Source organism: Camelina sativa, chromosome 17 (genome assembly GCF_000633955.1).
Source record: "Camelina sativa cultivar DH55 chromosome 17, Cs, whole genome shotgun sequence".
In the NCBI taxonomy this organism is placed as follows: Eukaryota; Viridiplantae; Streptophyta; class Magnoliopsida; order Brassicales; family Brassicaceae; genus Camelina; species Camelina sativa.
This window is the reverse complement of record NC_025701.1, coordinates 5,874,309-5,895,491: the sequence shown is the minus strand read 5'-3', so window position 1 is coordinate 5,895,491 and position 21,183 is coordinate 5,874,309. Positions and strand designations below refer to the sequence as shown.

General features: G+C 37.1%; 4 protein-coding genes across 5 annotated transcripts; all 4 read right to left on the bottom strand.

Moving 5' to 3' along the window:
- On the bottom strand, positions 1,506 to 2,106 carry LOC109130208 (mitochondrial import receptor subunit TOM40-1-like). Its single transcript, XM_019239499.1, has 3 exons — positions 2,021 to 2,106; positions 1,840 to 1,923; positions 1,506 to 1,746 (listed from the first exon to the last, which is right to left on the bottom strand). The coding sequence occupies exons 1-3, from the start codon at positions 2,063 to 2,065 to the stop codon at positions 1,597 to 1,599; spliced, it is 279 nt and encodes a 92-aa protein (XP_019095044.1). The 5' UTR covers positions 2,066 to 2,106; the 3' UTR covers positions 1,506 to 1,596.
- Positions 2,608 to 5,236, bottom strand: LOC104755574 (mitochondrial import receptor subunit TOM40-1-like). 2 transcript variants are annotated; one of them, XM_010477976.1, is made up of 8 exons: positions 4,962 to 5,236; positions 4,445 to 4,523; positions 4,283 to 4,340; positions 4,099 to 4,194; positions 3,612 to 3,662; positions 3,466 to 3,531; positions 3,032 to 3,133; positions 2,608 to 2,735 (listed from the first exon to the last, which is right to left on the bottom strand). In XM_010477976.1, exons 1-8 carry the CDS (start codon positions 5,068 to 5,070, stop codon positions 2,676 to 2,678), a joined length of 621 nt encoding a protein of 206 aa, XP_010476278.1. In that variant the 5' UTR covers positions 5,071 to 5,236; the 3' UTR covers positions 2,608 to 2,675. The 2 variants fall into 2 exon arrangements, with proteins under 2 accessions (XP_010476278.1, XP_010476280.1); XM_010477978.1 differs by lacking the exon at positions 3,612 to 3,662.
- LOC104755573 (protein DETOXIFICATION 31-like) lies at positions 12,604 to 15,769 on the bottom strand. Its single transcript, XM_010477974.1, has 8 exons — positions 15,348 to 15,769; positions 14,417 to 14,958; positions 14,230 to 14,316; positions 13,797 to 13,853; positions 13,442 to 13,680; positions 13,153 to 13,271; positions 12,967 to 13,053; positions 12,604 to 12,884 (listed from the first exon to the last, which is right to left on the bottom strand). The coding sequence occupies exons 1-8, from the start codon at positions 15,705 to 15,707 to the stop codon at positions 12,816 to 12,818; spliced, it is 1,560 nt and encodes a 519-aa protein (XP_010476276.1). The 5' UTR covers positions 15,708 to 15,769; the 3' UTR covers positions 12,604 to 12,815.
- On the bottom strand, positions 18,603 to 20,824 carry LOC104755572 (high affinity nitrate transporter 2.5-like). The gene is made up of 3 exons (XM_010477973.2): positions 20,081 to 20,824; positions 19,267 to 19,742; positions 18,603 to 19,185 (listed from the first exon to the last, which is right to left on the bottom strand). The coding sequence occupies exons 1-3, from the start codon at positions 20,762 to 20,764 to the stop codon at positions 18,843 to 18,845; spliced, it is 1,503 nt and encodes a 500-aa protein (XP_010476275.1). The 5' UTR covers positions 20,765 to 20,824; the 3' UTR covers positions 18,603 to 18,842.

The window sequence follows — 21,183 nt, the reverse complement described above, 5'->3', positions numbered from 1 at the left end:
CTGTGATTCATATGTTAAATTAAATCAATTAAAAAGAGTGTAGTAAACCATTTTGTCAACAACTAATTATTATATATGGAAACAGAGGAGGATAAAGATTAAAGACAACAAGTTTAATTTGAACCGGCTTTTTCAGCCGGTTGTAGAATCATAACTATACGTTGACTTTTATTTGATATATTTTATGGGTGAGCCTTTAAGTACAATGTTTTTGTATGATGTTAGGAGATAGGAACTCAAATGTGTAATTTTCTGTAGGGATTTAAAATGCGAGAACCCATATACTATGCTTTATAATACTTTTTGAAGTCGTATTGCAAAAAGTCAAAAAGTCAACTAATTCCTCGTAGGCTTGCAAACCAAATTCATAGGCAACTAAGTACATTTTTATTAATAATATTTCACGAATAGTTTTCGTATTTATCCCATGCATAAAGCCGAAACTAGAACATTACACTAAGTCGTTCTACATAAATTCAACTATCCCGATCAAACAAAGACAACAATGGATAAAGAAGAAATACCTCACCGATCCAACAGGTCTATATCTCGATCAATCACGGTATCGATCCAATGGTCCACACTAAATAACACATAAGGTTCCTTTTTAAGCTTCTTTACGTGTGATCCTGTGGATTAGCAAGAAAACAAACCAGAGATCGATGTATTAATTTTCATTATGTTTTCAAAACAAGAATATTAACCTTTTTAATCAAAATTTTCACCTTTTTAAGTCTTTAACTTAACAACCCATGTCTAATTAATTTCTCTACACCCTTGATGATTTATGTTCAATTGAGTTTCGCAGAATATAGATGAAAGTTTTTTTTTTCAAAACAAAGTTTCAGTTTCTTGGATCAAAATTCACAATGGGATTATCTCTCGTGCAGGGGAATTTGTTGGAGAGAGAGAGCAGGTGGAGTTGGTAAACCGTTCTTAAGGCAAATTGATGATGTTCAAGTGAATGGAAGTACGCTGGAGATTCATTTGCAGTGGACAGGAAAAGGCGCAAACGTAATACCAAAACGAGAGGAGGTGTTTAATAACGAGCCTCTCATATCTGCCATAACGATCACACCAAGTGAGTTTCCTATCCAATCTTTCGTAACCGGTTTATAAGGTGATGATTGTTTTGGTTTGACATCTTCACAAGTTCTTTTAAGTTTGGATTAGGAGTGTTAATGTGTTTTGGTTATTAGGGTGTTCTCGCTGATGGAATGACCACCGCAGTGAAGCAGCTTTCATCAAAATCTAAGCAAGGAAACAGAGAATTTGTGACTGAGATTGGGATGATCTCTGCGTTGCAACACCCCAAACCTTGTGAAACTTTATGGTTGTTGCATTGAAGGGAAAGAGCTTTTGCTTGTGTATGACTACGTAGAGAGAACAATAGTCTCGCTCGCGAACTCTTTGGTTAGTTTTCTTGTCCATCAGAGAAAGATAGTTTTAGGTTCTTAATCTGTAAGTCTCTTGTGGGTTATCTTAACAGGCACATAAAAAACAGAGACTTCACTTGGATTGGCCAACAAGGAACAAGATATGCTTAGGGGTTGTATTGTCTACACGAGGAATCAAGGCTGAAGATTGTTCGAGTTCCTAACCATAAGTTAAGCTCAAACCAAGCTTGAAATCGTTGTTCTTATGATTCAAATATGCAGATAGCAGACAATCGAGTCCCATATATAATTCCTTTCCAAAAAGTGCAGATACAACACCGTTAGAATCAATCTTTCCCTGGACACGAGACTGAAACAAAAGCTCATAATATTAGAATTAAAACGGATTTATAAAGACATTGTTTTCAATTCCCTTCAAATCTATGAAAATAGCAATATTTACCTGTTTATTATTCCAGTCATACCCAACACTAGCTTTAACAACTCTTGAAAAGCAATTGTACGCAAAATCAGTGGCGAGTGAAACCTGATTATGAGCAGAAAGATACATATTATTATCTGTCATGATTATTATCACATCGAATCGAGCTTAAAGAGAAAATTAAATGCGAATGTCCCATTACCTTCTTTGAAATCTTATGAATAGGCCTGGACATTCGGTTAACCATTCGGTTTCGGTTCGGTTGTATTCGGTTTCGGTTATTTTGGATATAGTAATATAGTAACCATTTGGATATTTTTGAAATTTCGGTTCGGTTCGGTTCGGTTTCTTTCGGTTCGGTTTCGGTTTGGTTATTTAAATAAATAACCATAACTAACATAAATTATATTAACATTAACCAAATAAACCAAATATAACCAAAACTAACCGAATATAACCAAAATTAACCAAATATACAATAACAAAAATACAAAAAAGGGAAAAATATGGATTCAATTTTACAAAATAGTATTTAACTTTGTAAATTCAAAATAATAACATTTACATATATTGATTATTTAAAATATTTAATTGTTTTGAATCTAGAAATAATTTATATTTTAAGTTTATTTTATAGTTTTGCATAATATTAAGTATATAATATTTGATATCTTCTAGGTTTTCGGATATTTCGGTTAACCATTTAATTGTCGGTTCGGTTCGGTTCGGTTTCAGTTAGTTTGGATATAGATTTTTACTAACCATTCGGGTATTTGAAGAATTTCGGTTCGGTTCGGTTTGGATTTTTTCGGTTCGGTTTCGGTCGGTTATTTGGTTATCGGTTATTTTGCCCAGCCCTACTTATGAACATAGGTCATAGATACCTTACCATTGCTAATAACTTTGGCAGATGCAACCTGTCAATAAAGAAAAGTTCTTAATATAATTGATATAAACCAATCATATTAAGTCAAATAAAAAATACGCTATTTAACTCTCTTATACGTATCTTCTAAACATTTTCACACTCATATACAAACATTACAAACTTGATTGTAAAACGTATTACAAAGTTCTACGACATGTATATATTTCTTTTATATACAAAGAATAACGTTGTATAAATGGCAAAAAATCCTATAAAATATGAAACTTTCTACGTATCGGGTTTGTAAGCTGTGTAATAAAGTGACTTAATTAGAAGAAACATTACCATCTTATCAGTCTCGTATCTTGCAGCATAACCTACACCCGACTCTTGAGGCACATTGGTGCAAAAGACCTCACCACCCAAAGATAGACAGGGTGTAACACGCTGTATTGAAAAATTACTATCAATAACTAAACAACTTTTACAAAATAACGATCAATAATTAAAAGAACAACTTTTTACAGTAAACTATGAATAGTCTATTCTTTTTCTTTCGTATTTGTGAGCTAATTGTTATTGATTTGACGTATTATTTATTGGCTGTTGCCATAATCTTTTTATAGACCAAGTACTTAATTTTTTCAGTTTTTGTGTATAAAAAGAATTTGCAAATACTAATTACAGTACAAAAACAATTAATAATAGTGGCTAATGTCAGAAATCAAATTAGAAAGATTTGAAAAATCTTAGAACAGAACTGTGAGTAGCAAATTTACCTGGATATATGTAGCTGCAGTTAGGTCATTGCTCCCGAGTTTAAATCGAGCTCTGTAGTTTAGAGCCTACAGATAGGAATGTGAACTGTTCATCAAAACGTTCATCACAAAAATAGCAAATCTTAAAACAGAGATAATTTCCTCACCATGTATTCTAAGCTGACTTTTGTGATGGACAAACGTGACTCATTTCTTAGCTGGAAAAGAATATTGTAAGAAAACACATTTTGTCAAGCTAATCCTAATATACACCATTGAATAACTACATTATCTCTAGTTACAACTAATGTTTAAGAAAGTGCTAGGTATTAAAGCAATCATGTCTAGCTCCTACAACACCTAATCAGGGTCTGGAAGATCCTAGACGTTTACAATATAAAACATTATTTGATAAATAAAAATTAAATATCTTTTAGAAATATGAAAATAATAAATCGTAAACAAAAAAATGGACTTTTTTAACTCATATCAAACAATATATGAACGTTTATAACTATGTATATGAAGATAACAGTAACAAACTTAAATTTATGAAGTTAAAAGAAAACTAAAACGAGATCTATGGGCGGTCGAGGCAGCCGTTTAGACGTTGCCTGAGCGCGCCTAGCGCCCGCAATCTGTTGAACCACTTACATTTGTATATGCCCTCACAGTCAACTTATCAGTTATAGCGTATTTCACTGTCGCGGTTAGTCTACCATCAGTAGTAACACCTCCAGTAAGTGTCAGCTGCAACAAAAACACTCAGAAAAAAAAAAGAGAGTTCAATTAAATCCAATAACACAGTGATTCTTTTGATATCCAAATAGTTTACTACCTTTGTGTTCAAGTAGTAGGCACTAAGTCCATAATATGTTCCTGGCGCCATCGTTGAACTGTTTGACACAAGAATAAACGGGCTTAACGAGAAGCACCAAATAGAAACAAGGAAAAGAAAAAATTGTTTGCAAATATGACTGTAAACAAAAAACATAATCACCTGATACAAAAGTTTCCATCAAAAAAGGCTGGGGAGTAGTTCAAATGTAAACTTCTGAAATAACCACGGTCTAAAATATCTGCACAAAAATAAAACTGGTTACAACAATAGTTGACAAAATGACTTTTGTTGACTTTTGTTTACAACAATAGTTGACTTCTGAATTAAGACAGACTTTTGAATGCAAATTCCGGATCAAATTGAACAATTTTTAACCACATACTAGATAGTTTCTACTGTATTGAGTAAATCTTGTAGCCTAAAGTGCTCGAACTTGGTCAATACAAAACAACACAAGACTGCTAAATATCTCTAACACGACAATACAATGCACTCATCTATGAAGCCAGACTAGAGACTCTCATCGGATATCTCCAACAATTTTCCGTTTTCCAACACATACTACTGATCAAGAAACCCATATATAGATTGATGAGATATCTGGGGAATTCAATAAGTTATGTACAGTGGAAAGCTAAAGAAAAAGAATATTAGAAGAAAATAAAAAATACTTAACTGTAAGCTTCTATATCGATATATTCATATCCAACGGGACAAGTGAGGTTCGAGTTATCAACTTTCTCATCGGCTTGTTCCTTCATAGACGGTGGTACGAAATCAGCCATCACTGCCGTTATTGTCTCGAGGGAGGACGAAGAACTAAAGGTTTTTTTTTTCTTTTTTGGGGGACGAGCCTCTTAATTGTGTGCTTCGGTCTTGCCAAAGTTTTGACTTTATGTAGTTGTGCCAATGTTGGTTTACTCCGGTTCGGTCTTAGTTAGGTATGGGAATTTCGCGATTTTTTATTCGGTTTGGGATGTTCTGTTCGATTTTAGATAGTTCGTTAAAGGATTTATTTTGAGAATTTTTGAGAAATACTCTTTTGGCTGTATATCTCTTTTCAAAACTACCTTTTCTATTTATCTATTTTTAAAAATATTATTTTTAATATGAAAATTATAAAGTTTTATATAGTTCATAAGATACTTCTAGACAATACTCTTAGACATGATCCAAATATTTATGAAGTTTTAAAACATTACAAGGTTTTTAAAGGTTTATAAGGTTTTAAAAATATTTTAAACAGTTTATAAAAAATATTTACACTGTATTTATAAAATATATAATAAAAATCACACATATATAAAGGTAATTTGTGTATATATTTATAACCTTAAACACTAATTTTAAAAATTTGCAATTTTTTAGTAGTTTTTTGGTAAAGTTTGAAAGAGAGGGTATATTTGAAAAATGGTATTACAAAAGATGTATTTTTAAAATTCCCCCATTTCTTTTTGGTCCAAATCAGTTGGGATAATTGAAATTGATAACCAAAATTTTTTATAGGGTTTTTAATTCATATCGAATATTTTTCCCCCAACTATCTATTAAAAATTGAAATTGTTTTTCCAGTTTTAGGCTTTGAATGCTTGGTCCATTCACTTTATACTAAACTATGCGTATTGATAATTTGATATGCTAAACTCGCTGCTGGAGTATGGAGCACTTTTAAAGCAGACAAAAAAAAATGCGGATAAATAATTATATTTTAGTAAGGAATTACTGTTTACTTCATACTAACATATGTTTTATTGGTCTGAATTTGGTCCAAAATTGGTATGGAGTATATTAAACAAATGTGTGAATGGTAGAAAAATAACGAACTGGTCCAACTTTAGTCTGGTCTGGAGCATACCAACCAACCGTTGAATGCCTTAATGAATTTTGGTTCAGCTTTTTGCAAACAGATTGTTTAGGTTCAATAAATATAAATCTATAACAAGATTTGATTATTTTGGTTATTTCACATATAAACAAAACTAATATTTTTTAATTTATGTTTACATGTTACGATTATTAATTTTTGGATGTTTCAAGTATTCATTGAGTTTTTTGATATTTCGATTATATTACTTTAGTTTTCGGTTTAGTATCGGTTTGGTCTAAATATGTATACAAAAAAAAATCCATCCGGATATGTTTAATTATCCAGTTTAGCTTCGTAAGATTTTTTCCATACGATTATTTCAACTTTTTCGGTTCGTTTTAGCAGTGCTAATTTATTCTATATTTGACTCATTGTGCTAGATTTTTATTTTTTATAATCTTTTTATTTCTATTAAAATATTAGACCATAAACCAAATTCAGTAGAATTTAATTTCGGCTATGGTCAGTTAAAAACCGGAACCGGATTCTTCTCACTCTTTAATGGTCCGAGCTTTCTTCAGGCCCAATAGTAAGCCCGTTATTACTTGCTGCGTAAAAAATCCTAGAGATTGATTACTTGATCTATTCTTATTTAACATTTTAAACCTATAAAACGCTGCGTTTTGGTGCTAAGGGCGAAAAAAGGCGATTTAGGGTTTTGTTAGCTTCTCGCGAAAGGCTTGATGCCGCCGGAGGCTACCGGTTCTGTCCATGAAGGTACTACTGATGTCATGTTATGGGAGGAAGAGGGTGAGATCGGACAGGTGGGTGAGGTGTTGGTTGTGGAACCTGTAGTCTCTGGGAGTCAGGTTACAGAGGGAAGCGTAGGAGAGGGTTTGCCGTCGGGTGGTGCCCGGGGAGATCGTGGTGCGATCAAAGAAGTGGGTGGGGTTCAATCTAAACCCCGCTCTTGGGTCTCTATGGTGAAGGAAGTAGAGGAGATGGAGAAAGTGGAATTGGCTATCGAGGAGATTGATGGTATGCCGACAGTTACTATTTTTGAGGAAGCACATCCGCTCTGGGAAGACTTTCTTATTGGCAAGTTTTTAGCCAAGGCTCCTTTTGTGGGAGGAATACATGCTCTTGTCAACAAGATTTGGACATTGGGAGACAAAACAATGAAGATAGATGTTTATGTGGTGGATAAAACCACAGTACGATTCCAGATTAAGGATGAGAAAAAACGCTTACGGGTGTTGAGACGAGGTATGTGGAATCTCTGTGGTGTTCCAGTGGTGCTTACAAAGTGGACTCCGATAGTAGATTCGATCCAAGAGGGTCTAAAAATAGTTCCTATGTGGGTTGTGGTGAAGAACATTCCTCCAAAGTATTTCTCTTGGAAGGTGTTAAGTGCAATCACAAGTCCTTTAGGAACACCAAAGCGGTTACATTCAGAGACAGAAGCATGCCGAACCTTTGATGAGGCAAAGGTGTTTGTGGAGGTTGATTTGACGAAAAGCTTACCAAAACACATGTCTTTTAAGTCTGGGAAAGGAGGGGACACAATTGTGGAGTTTGTTTATCCTTGGTTGCCCCCACGGTGTGCTGACTGTTCCAAGTGGGGCCATATAAGCTCGGATTGTTTATCGAAACGCAGCCAAGTTGCATCGGATACAACAACCTCGGTAGACACGTCAACCCTGGTCGATTCCGCTACTGAGACTGAGACTACGATGTTGCCACCTACTTCGCAGAGTTCAGACGGTGTCGCAGGCTTGCAGGTGGCAGTGACTGTAGAGAAGCAAAATGTTGATGTTGTTGTTGTGGAGTCAGATAGGGGAGCAGTGACAACTGACGTAGTAATTGATAAGGAACCTGAAGGAGGTTGGCATACTCCCACAAAGGGTGTTCGTAGTCCGGGGAAAACTACTGGTAACCAAGAGCTTTCTAATATCTCCAACTCTTTCTCGTGTCTTAGTGATAAGGGGGAAAAAGGTGAGGATATATCAGAGACTGATCCGAAAGATACTGAAAAGGAGAGCATGCCTAATGATGCAGGTGATGCGGTTTCTACAGAGGCCGCTCCACCGGCTGATGTTGCTGATATTGCGTCAGGTAAACAAGAAGGGGTACTGCGACCTTCTTTGCCTCGTGCTTCAAAGGAGGGACATAAGTTTCTATCGGTTAATGGACAGCAGAGCTCTAGGATTCAACAACCTAGTACTCTGCAAACACGTAAAACTCAAAAGAATCTCTGATGTCAGGTTTCTTTTGGAACATCCGTGGATTTAATAAAAAGGAAAAACATAGAGTGGTGCGTGAGTGGATGGCTCAAGGACGTTATGCCTTTGGTTGTTTGATTAAAACTAAAGTCAAGGAACGATGAGCGGAGAGAGTCTTTAACTCTGTTTTTGCGGGCTGGAACCTTCTTACTAACTATGAGGAGCATCGTTTGGGCAGGCTCTGGTTAGTTTGGAGGAATAATGTCAGGATTACCCCAATATACAAAACATCTCAGATGATTACAGTCTCGGTTTGCATTGAAAACATAGATGAATTTTTTGTTTCCTTTGTTTATGCTTCAAATCTCTATGGTGAGCGTAAGGAACTCTGGAGTGATCTGAGAGATCATAACGCCTCGCCTCTGTTTCGCCATAAGGCATGGCTAGTCTGTGGGGATTTTAACGAAACTTTAGATACGGATGATCATTCACTATATGCCTCATCACCAGTTATACCTGCAGGGATGCGCGATTTCCAGGAAGTTGCGAGAACTTGCGAATTTGTTGATATGAGTTACCAGGGTCCACGCTATACATGGTGCAATAAATGACATGATGGTGTGATATGTAAGAAGCTTGATAGATTGTTAGTGAACCAAGCATGGATTCAGAAGTTTGGTCAATCTTACTCGGTTTTTGAGCCAGGAGATTGTTCGGACCACTTGAGATGTCGTTTTTACATCACTGCAGAACCCCCGCGAGTGCAGAAACCTTTTAAGTTTGTCAATGAAGTTTCTTTACATCCGGACTACCAGACACAACTTGTCGACTTATGGCAACGTTCTCCTCCACTCTTCCACTCTACCTCTGCCTTGCATAGATTCTCCAAGTCTCTCAAGGGACTGAAGCCTCACATTCGCCGCCTGGGGAAGCAACTGGTAAGCAACATTACGGCTCGAACAAAGGCTGATTTTAAAGCTTTATGTGAAGCTCAGGCGCAGACAATGACTCACCCGACTACTCAACTGATTAGTGTAGAAGCAACTGCATATGCCAAATGGAGGAAATTAGCTGACATAGAGGAGCGTTTTCTGCAACAAAAGGCAAAACTACATTGGCTTAAGGTAGGGGACCAGAATAATAAAGCTTTCCATGCCTCAGCAAAGCTTCGAGAGATGAAGAATAATATTAAGGAGATCCAATGTGACGATGGGAGAGTGGTTGATACACAAGACAACATTAAGATCGAAGCAGAGAGATATTTCAATTCCTTTCTCACATATTCCCCTGCGGACTATGTTGACTGGTCCCCGGAGGAACTGGCTGACGTTCTCGACTATAAGTGTGATGAACATGACAAAACTCTACTCACCAAAGAGGTTTCCAAAGAGGAGATAAGAAGGGTGTTGTTTGCTATGCCTGCAAATAAATCCCCAGGCCCTGACGGCTTCAATATCGAGTTCTTTAAAGCATCATGGTCAGTGGTGGGTGAGGACTGTACTGTTGCTATCCAATCCTTTTTCGAGACAGGTTTCTTGCCAAAAGGGGTTAACTCCACTATCTTAGCCTTAATCCCAAAAAAGAAGGAGGCTAGAACGATGAAAGACTATAGGCCTATATCCTGCTGCAATGTGCTTTATAAAATCATTTCCAAGATTCTTGCTAACAGGTTGAAGATCATTCTGCCCAAGTTTATCTCCTCCAACCAGTCTGCTTTCATCAAGGACAGATTGCTAATGGAAAACCTCCTTCTGGCCACTGAACTTGTCAAAGATTACCATAAGGATTCTGTGTCCCCAAGATGTGCTATGAAAATAGACATATCGAAAGCTTTTGATTCAGTGCAGTGGGGTTTTCTTCTCAACACACTGCGTGCACTGGAGTTTCCCGACGTCTATATTCACTGGATCAAAACCTGTATTACCTCTACTTCCTTCTCCGTACAGGTCAATGGTGAGCTCGCAGGCTACTTTGGAAGCAAAAGAGGGTTTTGACAAGGATGTTCTTTGAGCCCTTATCTGTTTGTGATATGCATGAATGTCCTTTCCCGTAGATTGGATAAGGCTGCACAACAAAAGAAGTTTGGTTTTCATCCTACCTGTCAGTCAATGAACCTCACCCACTTGTGCTTCGCTGACGATTTAATGGTTTTTGTGGATGGTAAAAAGCAATCTATCGAAGGAGCTCTGGAGGTTTTTACTGACTTTGCAAAACACTCTGGCCTGCATATTAGTCTAGAGAAATCCACACTTTACATGGCTGGTGTTTCCCTGGAAAATAAAGAGGCGATACTTAACGAGTTTCCCTTTGAACTTGCAACACTCCCTGTTCGATATCTAGGCCTTCCTCTGCTCACCAAATGAATGTCCGCTGCAGATTATCTCCCATTGTTGGAAAAGATCCGATCTCAGATTAGCACTTGGACAGCTCGGACGCTCTCTTTTGCAGGGAGGCTACAACTGCTACAGTCGGTTATATTCAGCATCACGAATTTTTGGATCTCCGCTTTCAGACTCCCAAAGGCTTGTGTTCGAGAAATCGACAAACTTTGCTCTGCTTTTTTGTGGGATGACCCTTCTTTAAATCCTAACAAAGCCAAGGTTGCTTGGTCCGATGTTTGTCTGCCAAAGAATGAAGGCGGCTTAGGCCTGCGTTCCATAGAAGAAGCAAACAAAGTTTGTGTCCTTAAGTTGATATGGCGACTACATTCTGCTAAGGGTTCTTTATGGGTAAATTGGGTTCATCGGTATCTCATTAGGAATGGTTCCTTCTGGGCAGAACAAGCTAACTCAACGGTGGGTTCCTGGATATGGAGAAAACTCCTAAAATATCGACCCATAGCACAACAGTTCTATCGTGTTCAGGTTCGCAATGGGGAGTCAACCTCCTTTTGGTTTGATAACTGGTGTCAACTAGGACCTCTTCATGATAAACTTGGAGACAGAGGCCCTATTGTTCTAGGGATCCCACTTTCCAGTACAGTCGCGGAGGTTATGGCAATGCACAGGCAAAGGCAAAGGCGTCACCGACAAGCTTTGTTGAATCAAATTGAGGAGGAGATTCATACACACAAGCTTCGTCGAAATGGGGATGAGCACGATGTAACACTATGGAAAGGGAGACAAGCTGGTTACCGCAAGAAGTTCATCACAAAGGACACCTGGTGCCTTATACGCATCCCTCATCCCACTTTTGAGAGCCACAGAGTGATTATGTTCCCTTACGCTACTCCGAAGTATGCGTTTATAACTTGGCTCCTGGTTAAAGGTAGACTAAGCACAGGTGACAAAATGCAGAGATGGAACACAGGGGCGAACACCGGTAGTGTTTTTTGTAGCCATCCGCTGGAAACTGCAGCACATCTCTTCTTCCAATGCACTTTCTCACAGCGTATTTGGGAGACCCTAGTGAAGAAGCTGTTACTAACCAATTACACCATAGACTGGCCCGACATCATAGCACTGCTGGGTGGCAATGATCTTGACAAGTCTACAAAGCTTATCACCGGCTATGCATTTCAAAACACGATACATTCGATTTGGTTAGAGAGGAACGCTCGTCGGCATGGAGAGCAACCTGCGACAGAGGAGAGACTAGTCAAGCTCATCGACAAAAATATCCGCAATCGCCTTAGTACCCTTCGGGATGGAGAGGACGTCAGCCTTCAAACTTGGTTCGCAGCAAGATTTTATTGAATTTATTCTTTTCTACATTTATTCAAAACATGTCTTAAGAATGTTTTAACAAACACTTTGTAAAAACGTTTATTTCTTTTGAATCTAATTTAACATTACNTCAGAATTGCCTGTTCGGTTTTCAAATCACCAGCATCACTATCGGTTTGGTCCACCTTTGTCTCTACACCGAAACTGTTGATTTTCTCAGGCTCAAACTCATTCTCCTGAATTGCCTGTTCTGTTTGGTCCTCCTTTGCCTCTACATCGAAATTGTTGATTTTCTCAGGCTCACACTCATTCTCCTGAATTGCCTGTTCTGCGTCTTGTGGGTCTACTGAAGAATTGTCGGAAGCTAGAACGTTCTTGGACTCTGCAAAAAAAAAAAAAAAAAAAAAAAAAAAAACATTTTTAACCTAATTGATGATTTTATAAATGTCTCTTGATGTTTGTGTGGCTCTCAATACAGTATCTGATTTCACTTCTCAGTGTTGAACTTGAATCTGCTATCATTATAGGATCAGTTAGTTGATCATTTTCTTAGTTAGCTCTTCGATCGTTTGAAGGTTTGAACAAAGACTGATTTGGATGTGGGCAACTGGGCATGGGGGTGTGTGAATGTAAAGAGATTACAATTCTCATTAAGATTTTTTTTTTTATTAAGACTCGGCTCCAACTCTCAAAATAATTTGTCATTTTTTGACGACATAACAAGTTAAAAACAATTTATTAGTAAAAGAGAACCAAATTTTCTTTTTAAGGTTAGGATACAAAAATGTGAATTGCAATTAAATCTCCTTAAACATATTTTGAAGTAACAACTCTGTTTAGCTCAAAAGATTCTCTTTCTCTGATATTCCACCCCATTCTCTTATCCTTTCCTCTGCCATTGCAGCCTACGTAAAAATATAGATTAGAACAACAACTCGGTGAGTGAGATCCTTGTTTATACAGTTTTATAAAGTTTTGATTTCTTACCTCTTTGTCCCAATTGGTTTTGCAGATCATCCAAGTCAAGACTACGGATTGAACAAAAGTTCCGGTCATCATCCCCCACCAAATTCCCTGATCAATATACGTGTCCACAGCATAAAAAACTCCGGTCTTTCGTCTATCCCTAATAAATGTTTTGTTTTTAGATAAAAAGGGTGTGAATTTCATTACCATTACTCCATATTCAAGCTTAAATCCTAACAATAGACCAAATGGGACTCCAAACAAGTAATAGCATGCTATGTTCACATATGCTACAACCGCTTGCCATCCCGCTCCCACAGCCACTCCTACGTAATCAAAATTTATCATAATGCCACATCAGATAAAACTCCATACAAATTTATAACATATATATCAGTAAGTGTCATCAACCATTCCACGCATATCTAATCAGTTTTGTAGTTGGAAAGTTATGTAAAACCAATATAATATTGGAGTACACTAAACAAAATATTACCAGACAAGACAGGTTGAATATTGTTTATGACGATGCAGAAGGCAAGCATTGGCGTGAGTTCTCTAACCACATTTCTAACTACTTCATCTTCCACAAACAAAACCGGATACTCGTTGCGGAAGAAGAGTAGGACGGCTGCTATTAACATCCCAATCGCTGTCGATAATATCACCGCCACAACTAGAGAAAACTTGGCCGTTCTTGGGTGGCTAGCTCCTAGCTCATTTGACACTCTCACACTGCCAAACCAAAAACAAAACAAAAAAAGCACTATTAGGCAGGTGTGAGATATGTAGATGTTGGAAAAGTTTGTTTTCACACGTGTTGTGTGGGACGCATGCACGTGAGAAATTACCTTACAGCTGCGTTTGTCCCAATTGAAACCATAGCTGCCCATCCCAAAATGTTCATGCTTCATAATTTTTACACACCATCAAGAACAAACAAATAAGTAGACCACATTTGCAATGAAAGGCACTAAAATTTTGAATTTTACTTATGCATTATTGTAATTCCTAGCTATATTTTAATTTAGTGATTGATTAGTGTATGTGAGTAACATAAGATTAAAAAACGTGTGAAATATTTAAATCGGCTATTTGGCCACAGAGACACAACAAATATAGACTACTACGCACGTTAGGACTACTCTTATTCCGAGAATCTCTACGATGTTAATTTAAACAAATGAATCAAATAACAAATCATGTTAACCTTACATGTAATATCGTGAAGATATTAATTAATTAGTTTAGTTCTTATAATTAAAGAGAGACAGCAAGTTTTACCATATGGAGAGTGCAGCTACGGAGACTTCAGCATTCTTCAAATATCCAGCAAACAATACAAGTGCCATAAAATACCAAATCTCCAAACTACAAAGGTAAACAGTTTTTATATTTAAAATATGCATGAATTAATGGGGTTTGATCAAGTAGGCGCAAAATAACCGGAATAAAAGGGTTTTGCACTCACCAGAGCATGACAGCAGAGGCCAAGGACAATTTGACAAACCCCCACAAATTATGAAAAGCCTCCCACGTAAAGCCAGACCAAGCCTCTCCACACGTACCATTAAAGAGATACACAAGTTGTGCCACAACGATGAACCACCACGACGTGTTAAGCACTAAAGCTAAACCGGGAAGTCCCCAGTCGAGCCTACACATGACTAGCCACGTGAAGAAACTATGGAAAACGAGAACCACACCGGCGATTGCTGCCATGACCATGATTTTGCTTTGCGATTGCAAAAACTTTGCGGTTGGGAAGTTGACTGCGTAGGCGAAGATTTGTGGGATCATGTAGATGGAGAAAATTCCAGCCGCGGCCGAGATTGCAGCGGTTTGGCCTATGAAGGCTAAGATTGGAGCCGCAAAGATATAGAGTAGCGAAAGGAAGAGGGCGGTTACACCTAGAATAACCCACGAGCGTTGTAAGTAAACACCGAGCATTGATACTTTCCCTGCTCCAAACGCTTGTCCGCATAGCGTTTCTAACGCACTTCCCATTCCAAGCTAGTCGTACCATGCATATACAAAAATAATAACGGTGAGAATTTTAAAATTTGCATACAAATTACTAATATAGTATTCTCATGTTAGTCTAGTTTTATTGCACGGCTAACATACAAGAAAATGATATTTAGGATTTGACACCATTTTAATCGTAAAGTTTGAAATTCTAAGAGATACAAAATTTTACATAATTATAAAGATACTAATACGCAACTTTATTGTAGATATCACAATATTTGAAGGATTTTTCAGCATCTTTGCAGTAAATATATACAATTCAATAATTTTTGGTTCTTCAACATGCATAATTTTTTTAATATACTTTATACAAAATAGAATGGGAAAAATGTGATCAGGGAAGACATATCAATGTAAAGTCAAAGACGTACCATGATACCGAAGGAGAAGCCAGCGATGACGGTGTTCTCGACGGAAACGGCGGCGAGAGCAATGGTGCTAATATGTCCGGCGAAGACTTGAGTGACGGCTCCGAGAGAGTATTGGCTCATCGATGTGAAAATGGCAGGGCCAGCTAGTTTCCATAGCTTCTTAGACTCAATTCTAAACTCTCTGAGAAAGTCTCCGACGTTGGCGATCGGAGGGATATCGACGGCAGTAGAGGAGAAGGAGACAAGAGAAGATGCTCTGCTCCCGACTCCAAGATAATCCATCAATGCTTTCTGGGTTGCCGGGTCGAGTTCTTCAGTTGACGACAGGATTGGATCCGTTAAGTCATTGTCTTTCTCCATTCTCCGACGACAAGAGAGATAAAGATAGAGATAGAGAGAGACTGCTTAGAGGTGAGGAGAAGATTGAGGATCTTGCGATCTTTAGATATCAATGATTCATGGATTATATAGAAGTTTATAGTTTCTTTTTTTCTTTACTTAATTATAAATTTATAATATAGACACGAGAAAAAGTTTTAATGTTTTTTAGTTTTCAATTGGTCTAAATACTAATTTAGATTTGTCTTCTTACATAATCGTTTTGCACACATTGATCAATCACGCCAGATCCTAGTCCATTGGATTTTTTCATTTTAAAAATATATAACTAGGTTGGATACGTAGGAGTTTTTGGAAGAGTGGTAAAAGACAACTTCACACTTGAGTTTTTTTAGTTTTATTTTTATCAAACAGCTTTACACCAGTTGTTAATCCTTTGACTTAGTGTTTCACAGTCGAATTTTATTTGTGAGTGTGTGTGTATGTGTCTATTATTGTATAACTGTCGACCATACAAAATCAAAGGACGACTTTTGTGATATTTCATCGCACGACTAGGCTAGAAACAATACAATAAAAATCAAATGCAATCAAATTTATAAATCGTTAGAAGAATATATTACAAGTTGATTACTTCTAATTTGTGTATCTTTATCCATTAAGATTCTTTGATTCGTGAACTCCATATGGCTTCTACGTGCAAAGCAATCAATGTGGTAGATTAGGAAACATAACAAAATTTATTCTAATTGTCTAAGATAGTAAGTTGGGTGGATTATACTATATGTCTTGGTTCTTTTTCGCCGGAATAGAAGTCTAGGTTCACTCATCTTAGGAAGTAGTATTGCTTCGTTATCAGAGGTTTCAGCTAGTTGTTTTGGTAAGTGATTGGCTTTGATTATTTTGGTTCCAAAGGAACTTTCGGACTATATTAATCGGTAGAATTTTGATTTAAACGCTTTGTTCTTTAGTTCATCTTTTGTGGATTTTGTCTATCATTTATCCGTCTTGCTTCTCTTTGAGCCAGGGGTTATTCTGTTTTACCACTGGCTAGTGTCTGGAGGATTTAGTCCAGCCGGCTTTGTGTATCAAAAACACATTCCACCTTTGTATTCCTCAGACGGTATTCTAACTCTAATGTAGTAATTATGTTAGTTAACTTGTATTCTAGAAAAATAAAATACTGTAAATGATAAGCTGGCCACGTTACAAAAAAATAAAATAATAATAATAGGCCAACAAGAGACCTAATGAAATGGGGGACATGGGAAATAGGCCCATATAAACTTCTAACCCTGGAATTAAAGTTTATCTTTTCTGTCTATCTCAAAGATATCAAAGATATTGATCAATTAAAAATTGAAAGGTTACGTGGTAAATCTTTACAAAAACAAATAATTGCTGAAGGATGTATTTTTGTTTTTGTTTTGTTCAGCTAAATTTTGTTTGTCCTTAACTTATATCTAATATAAAGTTGATTTCAACTTAATTGATATCTAAAATGCAATAAAACACGAAAAAGTAGTAACCATGTAATTGTCTACGCCCACGACGGGTCGAGAGAACTTAGAATCCGGCATAGAATCTCACCATGATAAAGCGATGGATAATGTTAAAGATATTGTCTACGCCCACGACGGGTGGATAGTGTTAAAGCGATGGAGGCGAGACGAGGACCGAATAGGTCACAAGCCGTGCCCATGACGATACGTGCGAAAACAGAACCGGAGAGACTGAGGCTATCCCGGCGTTACCGATGTCGGTTGAGGAGGAGCCGAGAAAGTGGAAACGAAGCAGCAGAAGAATTGACACCATGAGAGATGGAAATGCAAACCTCCGAGTTGCGGTGGTGGTGATTCCAGCTTCTCCTCCTTTGCCTTTTTCGACCTCCATGTTTTTTTCTAAGCTTTAAAACTTTTTGGGTTTAGGTTTTAAGGAATGAGGAATCTCAGGTTTGAGGGTCAGGAGAGCAGTATGGATGTGTTCGTTCTTGTGAAGTGTGATGTAATCATTTTTTTTAGGTAATATATTCTTCTTTTTAAGGCGATCCTAAACAAATTATTTAAATCAAGAATTGTTGAGGTTTTATTTTAAGATGTAAATGCAATTAATTAATGAATTTAGGTTTTGATTGTTAGGACAACTTGATCAAAGAAAACCGACTTTGATATGATTTGGTTGTACTGAGTTAATTTTAGTTCACATTTAGTTTTTTTTTTTGTTCTCAAAACTTTTGTTGTGTATATGTTGATATTTTATTATAACTAATTAAAATTGTAATTTAGTTTTGAGTTCGAGAATTTCACCCAATATCAAATCGATTTAGATCATTTGGTTCTAATGATCATTTAGATCATTTAGACCCATCTTTAGGTTCAGTCAGAATGAATCTTTGGGACTCTGGAACGCTAAACACTCTATTTTTTGTTTGTTTTTGAATTGTGAACAGTAGAACACTACGACATTAAAATCGAGTTAGACAATATAATAAACGACAAAAAAAGAGTTTGAAATCGATTTTTGTAATAAGAAATATTTTATGTATGTTTTCCACTACAAAATTTTAATACATAAAATATTTGTTGTCACAAAAATTGATTTTAGACTCTCTTTTTGTCGTTTATTACATTTTCTAAATCGATTTTAATGTCGTCGTGTTCTACCGTTCACAACTCAAAACAAAATTAAATTTGCTTGTTTAAATTTAAAGAAAATAGAGTATTTAATGTTCCATAGTTAATATAAGTGTTTAATTGCTTGTTTAAATTAATATAATTTAAATTGCTTGTTTTGGTATTAAATTCCAAAAACAAAACACTCATAATCAATAATTTAAAATTTTTTAGTGGTTTGTATTGCTTTATATCGTTATTCATCACGATCAGCGAAAAAGAAAACTAAATGAAAAATTATATATACCAAATGAAAATACGTTGGTTCATTTCATGATGAACAAACATTATAAAAAGTTCTCCATACAAAGAAAGTAGTAGGTTTTACACAACATACACAACTTATCACACATTTATAAATAAAATAAAATAAAAAGAGTAGTTCTTGAAAACTTATAGGCAAAACGTAGCAAAACGAAAGAGAAGAAGACAAAAGCATACATATATAAATTAAAAGAAACAAAAAAAAAAGACCATGAATTTGTTAAGTTTGGGGATGAGTTGAGGCCCGACCTCTTTCGCTAACGCTGGTTTCCGCGAATTTCTGGCTTGCGAGATGTAAGTTTTTAGCCTTCTCTTTGGCGCTCCACTCGGCTAGGTAATAATCTTCTTCAGTCACTTTTTTGGAAGAAGGTCCACAAAACATACCTCCCCATTGCGGAAAGTAAATAAAGCATATTGGTAACGAACACGCAATTGACATTATCCCCATTAGAGTTATACCCGTCTCTCTTGAGTATGTCGATCCTTTGAAAAATATCAACTGAGTTAAGACCGCGCCTACATTGCCTCCCGCACCAGTCATTCCCGATATCACCCCAAGAGATCTACATAAACAAAAAAAAAAAAAACAATTTAATACCAAAATGTAATACAATGATCAAAACGTACGTACGAGAACACTTTACCTTCTGGAAATAAATGGAACAACTCCAAAGGTAAGTCCACAAGCGGCTTGGACGAATACAGAGAAGATGAGCATAACAACTATAGACCATGTCAATGAATGAATTTGGCCAAGAAATGCGCACAACACACCTCCTAGTGTTTGCACAATCCACCAAGCCCACAACCTTCCTCTCATCCCGAACCTTCTCGCCATTAGGTCAGAGAAAATTCCTCCTCCAGGTCTAGCGAAAAAGTTGGCCAGACCAAAACTGGCTGCTATGATCCCAGCTGTCTGGAGATTTAAATGGAACCTATCGAAGAAATATTCTGCGATGATGTTGTCGATCGTAAGCTCCACACCAAAACAATAGCCATATGCTAATGCTGTTATCCATCCCCTATAGTTGCTGATGCCATTACTGATCACTTTCCCAACATCATCTTTCTCCTTCTCTCCGGATTTGTGCATCGCCCAATAATCTCCATCCGGAAGATCCTTTTCAAAATTTCAAGAACACAATAAAGATTATTATAACAGTAATGGTCCGTATCATACAGTACTACAATATGAACGGAATAAATTCAAACCGGTATCTTTAAACCGATTTTTTAGAGAAATATAATCGAATCGGTTTCATTTATACATACTGTATATAATAATCATAATAAAGGTAGTTTTATAATAGTTTCAATTATATTATTTCAAAAGTAATAATAATATACTACCAAGTAAATTTAAACAATACCAAACAAAACGGTAATAAATGATCAAAACCGGATGAATTGAATAAAAGCAAAATAACCGAACCGGTGAGGGTGTGTTTGTTTTTGTACCTGACCGAACAAGAGAACGGCGAAAGCAGAGAGAGTCTGAAACAGACCAGGGATGAAGAAAGCGATCCTCCACGCCGTGAACTTGGTGGCTCCCATTCTCCGAATTAACGAGAACACGATGGGCATGATCAGCTGCGTCGCTCCACCTCCGAGGTTTCCCCACCCGGCGGCGATTCCGTTAGCCGAGCCCACGACGGGTCCAGAGAACATAGAGCTCATCCAGAACTGTGTTGAGACGAAAGTGGCCAAAGAGAATCCGGCAAAGAATCTCACCATGATAAACCCGATCGGAGACTTTATCCCGGCGGTGAAATAGACGGCGGGAGCGGTGGAGAGTGTCAAAGCGGCGGAGGCGAGACGTGGACCGAATAGGTCACAAGCCGTGCCCATGACGATACGTGCGAAAACAGAGCCGGAGACAGAGGCTATCCCGGCGTTACCGATGTCGGTTGCGGTGAGGTTAAGGTTCTCACGGATGATAGGGAGGAGAGGTGGAGCTGCGAAAGTGGAGACGAAGCAGCAGAAGAACTGAAACCATGAGAGATGGAAAGCTCTCATGTGAGGTTTAGCCACTGAGAATAGCCGGAAAGTTGTTGATTTGTTCTCGGCGTCCACCGGAAGTGCGAACCTCCGAGTTGCGGTGGTGGTGGTTCCAGCTTCTCCTCCTTTGCCTTCGACCTCCATTTTTTTGTGAGTTTTGGGAAAAGTTTGGGTTTAGGGTTTAAGGAATGAGGAATCTCAGGTTTGAGGGTGATGAGTTTATATAGAGGAGGAGAGTGTTAAGGCTCTGACTTTATCATGGATGTGTTCGTTCTTGTGAAGTGTGATGTAATCAATTTTTTGGATGATATATTCTTCTGATCATAAGAATAATATTTAAATCAGTAAGGTTTTATTATGCAAATGCAATTAATTTTAGGTTTTGATTGTTTAGGACGACTAATGAACAAAAGACTCAAAATATGGTTTGGTATGGTATTGAGTTAATTTTAATTAGTATAATTTAGTATACATTTTTAGTTCTCCATTTTTTCTTTTGTTTATATGTTGAAATTTTATTATAACCAAGTTAAAAGTGTATTTTAGTTTTAAGATCGAGAGTT

Coding starts and splice junctions, on each gene's coding strand:
- LOC109130208 (XM_019239499.1), bottom strand. CDS start 2,065: ATGGTTAACCGAATGTCCAGGCCTATTCATAAGATTTCAAAGAAG. Junction 1,924..2,020: donor TTCATAAGATTTCAAAGAAG/GTAATGGGACAT, acceptor GCTCATAATCAG/GTTTCACTCGCCACTGATTT. Junction 1,747..1,839: donor ATGACTGGAATAATAAACAG/GTAAATATTGCT, acceptor CTTTTGTTTCAG/TCTCGTGTCCAGGGAAAGAT.
- LOC104755574 (XM_010477976.1), bottom strand. CDS start 5,070: ATGGCTGATTTCGTACCACCGTCTATGAAGGAACAAGCCGATGAGAAA. Junction 3,663..4,098: donor CTGTGAGGGCATATACAAAT/GTAAGTGGTTCA, acceptor ATTCTTTTCCAG/CTAAGAAATGAGTCACGTTT. Junction 3,134..3,465: donor CTGCAGCTACATATATCCAG/GTAAATTTGCTA, acceptor TTTTCAATACAG/CGTGTTACACCCTGTCTATC.
- LOC104755573 (XM_010477974.1), bottom strand. CDS start 15,707: ATGGAGAAAGACAATGACTTAACGGATCCAATCCTGTCGTCAACTGAA. Junction 14,317..14,416: donor GCCTCTGCTGTCATGCTCTG/GTGAGTGCAAAA, acceptor TTACCTTTGTAG/TTTGGAGATTTGGTATTTTA. Junction 13,272..13,441: donor TATTCAACCTGTCTTGTCTG/GTAATATTTTGT, acceptor TTGATTACGTAG/GAGTGGCTGTGGGAGCGGGA.
- LOC104755572 (XM_010477973.2), bottom strand. CDS start 20,764: ATGGAGGTCGAAGGCAAAGGAGGAGAAGCTGGAACCACCACCACCGCA. Junction 19,743..20,080: donor CCGTTCTCTTGTTCGGTCAG/GTACAAAAACAA, acceptor AATTTTGAAAAG/GATCTTCCGGATGGAGATTA. Junction 19,186..19,266: donor GTTCCATTTATTTCCAGAAG/GTAAAGTGTTCT, acceptor TTGTTTATGTAG/ATCTCTTGGGGTGATATCGG.